The sequence below is a fragment of the Nicotiana tomentosiformis genome, chromosome 12 (genome assembly GCF_000390325.3).
Source record: "Nicotiana tomentosiformis chromosome 12, ASM39032v3, whole genome shotgun sequence".
NCBI lineage: Eukaryota > Viridiplantae > Streptophyta > Magnoliopsida > Solanales > Solanaceae > Nicotiana > Nicotiana tomentosiformis.
Window position 1 is genome coordinate 80,850,438 of NC_090823.1, and position 10,249 is coordinate 80,860,686.

Below are 10,249 nucleotides of genomic sequence, written 5' to 3' on the forward strand. Positions count from 1 at the left end.
CTATTGAGAATTTCCAGCAAGTAGGAAGAGAAGCAGACTTGTCTCCTACAACAAGATCAAAAGGAGGTAAGAAATCAAAGAAACAGATTCAAAACAAAGAGCAGAAGAAACCAACAAGAGTATTGCCCAGGAGGGCGGGATCATTATCCAAATAATGATTAATACACTCATTTGGAATATTAGGTCTGTACACACCCGCAGGCCTTCCCAAAGGTGATTAATATGCAAAGGGAGCACAAGTTTTTTGTTATTACATTACTGGAACCTTTCCAGAATGCAAATCATATCCAAAGGTATTAAAGAAGTCTAAACACGGACAATGCATTCTCAAACCACAGTGGGAAGATATGGCTGTTATTTGATGATGTGGTGGAGTTGGAATTGATCATGGAAACAGACCAACAGGTGACAGTATAGGTATTATGTCAAGACCTAGACCAACATGTGATGATGACATTTGTATATGCTAAGTGCACATCACTAGAAAAATTGGAGCTTTGGGATAATATCTATTATTTGGCAAGTGATATGGAACTCCCATGGCTAGTAGGAGGGGATTTCAATGTGATATTACATGAAGATGAGAAAATAGGGGGTTTACCAGTTTATCCATCAGAATATGAGGATTTTTCCTTCTGTGTTAACTCATGTGGCCTTTTTGATCAAGGATACAAAGGCAGTCCATTCACTTGGTGGAATGGAAGACCTAATGCGCAATGTATTTTCAAAAGATTGGACAGAATCTTTGTGAATTTACCATTTCAAAATATGCTTCCCACAATAGAAGTTGAACACCTAATTAGAACAGGATCAGACCATGCTCCTTTACTGATGAATGCTGGAAACAAAACGCAAAATTGCCCAGACCATTCAGGTTCTTGAACTTCTGGACAAAGCATGATACTTTCTTGGAAGTAGTAAAACAGAACTGGAATGCAAATTTCATTGGAGACCCATTTCTTGTGTTCAAAGACAAGCTGAAGAATGTTAAGACAACACTTTCAAAATAGAGTAGATATACATTTGGGGATATATTCAAACAATTGGAAATACTAGAGGACATTGTAAAGGTCAAGGAAATGTTGTTCGAAGAGGAACTAACAATTGCAAACTGAGTAATTCTACAGAAAGCTCAGTCAGAACTAAAGGAATATATGAGTCTAGAGGATCACTACTAGAAACAAAAAGTTGGAATGGCATGGTTTGCGAAGGGAGATAGAAACACTAACTTCTTCCATAACTATGTAAATGGAAAGAGGAAGAAGTTACACCTGAAAAGAATAAAAAGTGAAGCTGGAAATTGGTTAGAAGATCAGGATCAAATCTCCAATGTTGTTGTTGAATATTTCCAAAAACATTTCACTAAACAAGGGGACCCCACTGATTTTACAATGCTAGATAATGTACCAGTTATGCTGTCCGTGGAGAAGAACATTAAACTATCTAGATATCCAACATTGGAGGAAGAAAAGGCAGCAGTGTTCGGACTTAGTGGAGATTGCTCCAGTGGTCCAGATGGATTCAATGGAAGGTTTTATCAAGTTTGTTGGGAAGTCATCAGCCATGACATACATAACATGGTTCTGCAATTCAATGGAAGATCAAGCTTGCCAAAGTCAATTACTCACACAGACCTAGTTCTACTGACGTCCAGAATCTTTTACAGACCTAAGACCTATCAGCTTGAGTAATTTCATCAACAAGGTCCTATCGAGGTGTATTCATAATAGATTGGAGAAGCTACTTCCTGCATACATTTCACCTAATCAATCAGTTTTTATTAAAGGGAGGAGCAACTTTGAGAACATACTACTTACACAGGAAATAGTAACAGACATGAGATTACGAGGCAAATATGTGAATATGGTAATTAAACTTGATATGGCGAAAGCATATGATAGAGTCTCATGGATATTTTTGATGCAAGTGCTGAGAAGAATTGGGTTGCAGAGCACTTTATCAACATGGTCTGGAATCTAATAGCCAACAACTGGTATTCAGTACTGGTTAATAGGCAATCAACATGTTTTTTCAAATCAACCAGGGGTGTGAAGCAGGGAGATCCACTGTCTCCTGCATTGTTTATTTTGGCAACAGAAGTACTATCAAGATCGTTGAACAAATTGTTTGATGATAAATCATTTGTGGGATTTGGTATGCCCAAATGGACTGATCCACTTAACCATTTGGCATACGCTGATGATACGATAATTTTTGCATCTGCACATCAACCTTCCTTGAACAAGATAATGACAGTATTAAGAGGGTATGAATAGATCTCTGGACAGCAGATAAATAGAGCCAAAAGCTCTTACTTCATGCATACCAATACTGCAAACATGCTATTTCAAGATGTTGGTCATACCACAGGCTTCATAAGAGGCCAATTTCCTTTCAAATACTTAGGATGCCCAATTTTCTACACTAGAAGAAGGAAGGGATACTATAAAGATCTTATCAAAAAGGTGAAGGCTAAACTACATTCTTGAAAAGGCAAACTCTTATCATTTAGAGGGAAGGCCACACTAATTACTAGTGTCCTGCAAAGCATGCCAATACACATACTATCTATTCTTGACCCTCCTAAGAACATCCTGACACACTTACACAAAATATTTGCAAGATTCTTCTGGAGTACAAAGGAAGAACAGCGGAGTAGACATTGGGCAAGTTAGCAGAAACTATGTTTTCCTATAGAAGAAGGTGTCCTTGGCTTTAGATCATTAGACGATATTTCGAGATCTCTATTTTCTAAGTTGTGGTGGATTTTTAGGACAACAAAATCACTTTGGTCAAAATTCATATGGAACAAGTATTGCAAAAAAGAGCAGCCAACAACATTACAATTCCGACAAGGTTCCCATGTATGGAAACAAATGTTGAATGCTAGGGAAGAAGTAGAACATGAAATCATGTGGGAGATGGTGGAGCAACAAGCATATGGCATGAAAACTGGACAAAAATAGGTGTACTCTACCATGTTCTACCGCCAGAATTTTCAATAGATGAAGAGTTGCAAGACATGGTACAACTGAGGCAAGAAAGAGCATGGAATGAACAACTGATACATCAAAGCTTTCCTGAAGATATCGCTGACCATATTATACAAAATGTTCATTTTGATGACACTGAAGAACTATGGGACAGACCTTACTGGATACGAACATCTTCAGGCAAATTCATAGTCAACAGTGCTTGGCAAATTCTGAGGCACAGGGCAGCCCCTAATCAAGAGTATAAACAAATGTGGACTAAAAGATTGCCATTCAAAATATCATTCTTCTTGTGAAGATTGTGGAGGCAAAAGTTATCTACTGATGACCTATAGAGGAGGCAAGGATATATTCACGTCTCCAGATGTTGCTGTTGCAAACATCTATAGGAGGAGACCCTTGAACACATCTTTCTAACAAGCTCCACTTCATCAAAAGTATGGAAAACATTTTTGGCAGCTGCTGGAATTATTGTACCACTAGTCCAAATAAAGCAAGTAATTAGAGCTTGGTGGAATGTAAAATGTTGTCCAAAGTTGAAACCTCTCTTTCAAGCAGCACCAGCAGTCATTACATATGAACTATGAAAAAAAAGGAATACAGGGAAAAATGGGAGAACAGTCTTCACTAATCAAGTCATTCACGAGATCAACAAGATAATTCATTACCTAGCAAGAGTTAGGTATCCATGGTTAATACAAATTCCCGTGTTATGGCCAGATATGATCTGTTACTTTGAAGCATACAAACCTGTAATGCTCACCAAAAGAGTAACTTGGCAGCCTCCAGATGCAGGATGGTATAAATGTAATACAAATGGGGCATCAAAGGGCAACCCAGGGCCTAGTTCAATTGGTTTCTGTGTTAGAAATGAAGCAGGAGATCTAATGTATGCAAAGGCAGATAACATATGAGTGACCACTAATGTTGTAGCTGAAGCAAAAGCAATACTTCAAGGGTTGGAATATTGTGTGACGCATGACCTTCATCCACTGATATTGGAGACAAATTCTTTGGTTTTGAAAAAAATCATCGAAGGGCAATGGGTGACACCTTGGTGTATAGGGGAAGAAGTGCAGAATATTAGGGTATTGAGGGAATACTTTAATGTGATATTTCAATATGTGTATAGAGAAGGCAATACAGTGGAAGATTATATAGTTCATATTGCTTTCAATTTTGCAGGATCAACTATATTTCACTCGTTCATAGAGATGAATAGTGAAGGGAGGAAACTACTAAACCTCAACAAGTCTCAAACTCCTAATCTAAGGATTAGAATTGCAAAAAGAAGGCTTTGGATTGAGCAGATTTCACAATAATCATCACAATTGCTTCTTCACAAAAAAGCAGCAGCAAGTTATGACAGCACTAACAAGCTCATCCAAAACTGAAAATCAAAGGATCATTGATGTTAGAATTCTCGTAATGCCAGAGAGATGCTAAGTGAAATGTACATCATCAGTCAAAACAGCTCCTCAACCACAGAAGGAGCAGGCCATATTCAACTCTTCAGGAATATCAATCCTAAACAACTAGATATCCAAGTTCAAGATTGCAGCAGCTGACCTCATAACATACTCTTTACCGGTACCCTGTACAAGTTCTAATAATGGTTGCGAGTGCAATGTGGCCAGCATGTTAGCTGATGTCTCAGGTACAGCTCAACCAATTTGCCTAGACATACACCAGGGAGCATTATTTTTCTTCGGCTGCTGATTAGCCTGACAGTGATCGACAAGGAACAATACATGATTTCAACCTCTTTATTGTGGTGTGTTTTCTTTAGAATATACAATAGCCATGAGATGCAAATGGTATATGACACGACAGAAAAACAAAGGTATCATAATTGGTTGCGCGCATCAGCAGATTAATGGACAGACTAAGCTATGCAAGGAGTACGTTGAAGATTCATGATAGCCTAACCTTTTTGGTTCGTAAAATATGGCGCCTGATGAGAGCATTTGAGGTGCTACATAGAGGTTTTGCAATGGGCTACAGGATACATACTGGGCCTTTGGCTGGAATCTGTACAATTAAAACTTTTGTAATAGCTAGAACATTGCTTTTTTATACCTTTTTCTATGCTTAATTAATTTTTATGTACAAACTAGATTCCTATTTTGGATTATTATTTATATATTCACCACAAGGAATCAAGCCGAGTGGTATATTTGCTTTAAAAAAAATACTAAAATTGAGGTTGGAATCATGAAATAATAACAAATCATATTCAAAAATACTTACCCTAAACCAAATCGTGAAAATCTCCTCCAATACCGCCCAACGCCGAGCTCTCTAACTCAAAGTGTGATAAACAAAATAAAAACCTTCGACCAAGTTATATTCTGTCCAGGCTTTTTGCTTTTGCGGTCCTTAGGTCGCATCTGCGGAAAATGCATCGTAGATGTGTCCTTCACTTAAGACCCAGAAATTCCGCTTCTGCGGAACAAAATGTGCACATGCGCTTCCTCTTCTACGGACAAAGCACCGCACATGCGGTCCATGCTCAACCAGCTCAAATATGCTTCTGCGGATACATTTTGCTCCTGCGCTTCCATGTCCGCATCTACGCATTTGCGGCCAGCTAGCTGCTTCTGCGGTGTCACACCTGCTGCCCAAACAACACAGATGCAAAAACACCAGATCTTAGCAGACTTTCAGCAATTCCTCCAAGTCCCTAATTGATCCGAACTAAACCCCAATCACACCCGAAGCCCCCAGGACCCCATCCCAACATACCAACTAATCCCAAAATATAATACGAACCTACTCGAGGCCTCAAATCAAACCAAACAATATTAAAACTATGAATTGCACCTCAATTCAAGCCTAATGAACTAATGAACATTTCCAAATTCAAAACTTGCGCTGAACAAGCCTAAACAACTCCGAATGACCTCAAATTTTGCATGCAAGTCCCAAATAATACAATGGATCTATACCAACTCCCAAAATCACAATCCAACTCTGATATAAATAAATCCAACATTCGGTTAAATCTATCAACCTTCCAAACCTTCAACTTTCCAACTTTCGCCAATTCAAGCCAAAATAACCTACAGACCTCCAAATTCATATCCGAACATACGCCTATGTCCAAAATAATCATACGAAATTATTGGAGCCATCAAAATACTATTTCGGAGTCGTTTACACAAATGCTACACTCCGGTCAACTCTTACAACTAAAGCCTTCAAACAAAGGACTACGTATCCCAAATCACACCAAAACTATCCCGAAATCACACCAATCAACCCTGCAAGTTGCATAAGCATAAATACACATTATGTAAAGCATCAAATAGGGGGTCGGGATACTCAAAAACGACCGGTCGGGTCGAGTTGTTACACATTGACGATGCAACAATCATTTAAATGGTAAAACAAATATTACAACTGAAGCAATAGTTGTATTCAACGTCAAGACACTGAATTGAGTGTTACAACAAAGCTCGATTGTGGTACTGTTGCTGGAACCATTGGGCAGACAGTCGCTTACCCTCTTCATGTCATCCGTCAAATAATGTAGATTGGCGGCTAAAAGAATGCTGCTTCTATTATTATTGGTGAGAGCAAGGCACCTCTAAAGTATAGTGGTATGGCTGATGCTTTCAGGAAATAGTTCTGAACGTGTAAAAATAAATAATTTATATGAGTTAGTTTGTTATTTTAGACTTTTGCTTTTATGAGATGATGTTATATTTTGGTGTTCAATCTTACATAATATCTCTTTGTAGACCATGCTTTTGGTGTATGTTTCTTTTTTTTTTTTGCTTCGGCTGGTCGATCATGGCCATAACCTTTGTTATTAACATAAATATTCTCCTTAAAATTGCAATATATAGTTGTCCATGTAAAAATATATTTTGTAGAAAGCACAATCTCATATTAGGTATTAATTGTCATTGTGCTTTATTTATTGTCATCAAAAAGCATAATCTTAATTACCAGAAATTATTTTCTGATGAATTTGAAATAGTAACCTTCATTTTCTATAGGCAAAGTCAAATTCTAGGAATAAACACATGCTTAGAAGCATTTTTGCTTATTATTATTTTTGCATGTATGACGTTGTTGTCAAAACCTTTACATATCATTCTGGTACCATTACATAAAATATTCGCATAATTCAAATTTCTTAGTGACATGATTGGAGCATTTTTCTTCAAAACCAACATGTCAAGCAATAAATAATTATTTTTAAATTACTTAGATGAATTCACACACAGATAGAGAATAGCAATTTGGTAACAAACATGTATGGTGGAAGGCCACTTCGTATTAAAGTATTTAAGTATTCTTCCTAATAGTAGTTGTTGATATCATCCTCTGCGGAGTCAAAACTTAGAAAAGTTCTGCTTTCACTAAGAAACTTGTCAATTAACATCACATTAGTTGACCAACTTACTTATTTCTGCTATCTGAGATAGCCCGTTTTGTCATGTATTTCTCACAACTTGGCTTTTCATCTAAAGATGGAAAATATTTTTCTTATTAAATCCTCGCCAACACTATCACTGTCATGTAGATGTTGCTCGAATAGGGCAAAGTTTTGACAATGAAAAGTAAAACTGTAGCTGTTTCTATAGAAGACTAGTCTTAGTGTACGTGTGTTGCACGTGTATTGTACGTCTATCAATAAAAATGTACATAGTAAAAATAAATTATGTGTAATAAAAATTGATGCCGAGATTAATACAACAATCATTTAAATGGAGAAATAAATATTAATACATTGACATACGCAACAATTTAGGTTAGAAAATATAACTATTGATTATGAGATTAGAAAACAAATCCTATGTAATGACTTCATATCGTCCCTGTAACGATCCGACATATTGTTTTGAGTAATTACTCTCCTTTCTACTATTTTAAGTCTTGAATAGTTTCATATGATATATTATGACGTGTGTGAATAGTCGGTTTTGATTTTTTCAGTTGTTTCAGTATTAGTTCGGAAGAATAAATTTCATGTTGGAAGTTTGATCGAGGAGTTGACTTTCTGATATCGAGGTCGGAATCATATTCTAGAAATTGAAATAGCTTTGTTATGTTATTTATAACTTGTACGCAAAATTTGAGTTCATTCCGGATTGATTTGATATGTTTCGACGCGAGGTTTGAAAGTTGAAAGATTTAAAGTTCATTAAGCTTGAATTGGGATACGATTCGTGGTTTTAGTTTTATTTGATGTTATTTGAGGCATCGACTAAGTTTGTATGATATTTTAGGACTTGTTGGTATATTTGGTTAAGATCCCGAGGGCCTCGGGTAGATTTCGGATGGTTAACGGAATTTAAGTTGGATATTCCTAGAATGTTCGACGTCGATTCTTCAAGAATACGTGGTATTACATTAATCAAATGAGCTCAAAATTCAGTTTTGATTGAAGTATTAGATCCGTATTGAAATTATGAAACCATAGCAAAAAGAATTGTCGAATTCGGACATAGTTTGAAAGAGTTATGCCCATTTCCATGTCGGGAATGATTTTCTATCGCCGTCAGCGCCCAGGGTAGCGTGAGGCGCTATCCCTAGCGCTGGGACTGCTGGTGGTACTAGAAAGGGTGCCACAGGCAGCGCCCCACACCACATGTGGCGCCACAGACGTAAAAATCCCATAAAACGAGGAGTTTTGTCATATTTACTCATTTTTGAGTTTGGGGAGCTCGGTTTAGGCGATTTTTACGGAAAAATATTGGGGTAAGTGTTCTTTATCCTATATTTATTATATTTCATGATTCAATATTCATTTACATCATGAATCCATGAATTTATGAAAAAATCAGATTTTTATAAAATCTTTCAAAAATATAAAATAAAGATTTGAAGGTCAATCCGATGTCGGAATTTGATAATTTTTGTATGGCTGGACTCGTATCGGAATGGGTGTTCGAATTTTGTGAATTTTTATGAGATTAGAGATGTGGGTCCCACTATTGATTTTTAAAATAATTTCGGATTTTTATTGTAAAATTTAACATTTTCATATGGAATTGATTCTTATACCTCGTGTTAATTGTATCGAACTATTTTGACTAAGATTCGAGGCGTTCGGAGGCCGAATCACGAGGACAAGGTTTATTGGAATAAAGAATTTGCTCGGATTGAGGTAAGTAACTCTTCTAATCTTGGAGCTGAGGGTATGAACACTGATTATACGTGTTATGTGTTGGTATTGAGGTGACGCACATGCTAGGTGACGAGTTTGTGGGCGTGCACCATGCGAACTGTGATTCCATTATTCCCGTGGTATTGTGTAGTTACCCGAACTTATCTGTAATCATGAAATCTCTATGTACTAGAATTATCGAGCTGTGACTCATGTTAGAAATAATGCTTAGGCAAATGTTGGTATTATTGGGACCCACTGAGGTCATTTCTGCTGTCGATTTATTTGTTTAAATTGTAACTTCATACTCAGTCATGTTTATTCATTTCATATCATCTCTCAGTCTCTGTTGCTATTTATTGATTCACCATATCATCATTTTGGGCTAGTTTCATGACATTGTGAGCCCGAGAGACTGGAGAGATTGATGACTAAGTGAGGCCGAGGGCCTGATTGTGAGGATACTTATAGGATCGGGCTTCACGCCACAGCAGGCCATATTGGCTTTATATACTTTATTATTTTGGGATCGGGTTGCACGCCGTAGCAGGCCAGATATTGATACTATAGCACGTGAGTTATCTGTGCAGCACATGAGTTGTCCGTGCGGATTCAGATATTGATACTATAGTACGTGAGTTGTCCGTGCAGCACGTGAGTTGTCCGTGTGGCTCTAAATATTTATACTATAGCACGTGAGTTGTCCGTGCGGTTTATAGCGCTTGGGCTGAAGAAGCCCCTCTGGAGTCCTTACACATCCCCAATGAGTGCAGGTATCTACTGAGTGTGAGTGCTGAGTGCCGAGTGCGACTACCAAGTGATTGGGATAATTGAGTGACTAGGAGGACTGAGTGAAATGATACTTTGAGAGTATGCATATGGTTTTATCACTCAGTTGCATCGCACTGACATGCACACTTGACATATAGGCATAGAGATGCATTTTTCTCATGTTGTACGGTATCACATCATTCATGACTTCTCACACATATTAGCATATGGGCATAGTGATGCATTTTCCACCGGCTATGTGGAAAGAAAATAAAACAACTTATTTATTGTTGAAAGAAATTTTGGGAAAATTACTGTTTTCAAACTTACTCATATTTTTGGCAACTTTGGTAAAAGACTTGAG

At 37.3% G+C, this 10,249-nt stretch overlaps 1 protein-coding gene across 1 annotated transcript; it reads left to right on the forward strand.

Annotated features, from left to right (window-relative positions):
- The first annotated feature begins 450 nt into the window (after positions 1-450).
- LOC138902932 (uncharacterized) lies at positions 451-882 on the forward strand. Its single transcript, XM_070190835.1, has one exon. The coding sequence runs from the start codon at positions 451-453 to the stop codon at positions 880-882; it is 432 nt and encodes a 143-aa protein (XP_070046936.1).
- The last annotated feature ends 9,367 nt before the right edge of the window (positions 883-10,249 follow it).

Coding starts and splice junctions, on each gene's coding strand:
- LOC138902932 (XM_070190835.1), top strand. CDS start 451: ATGACATTTGTATATGCTAAGTGCACATCACTAGAAAAATTGGAGCTT.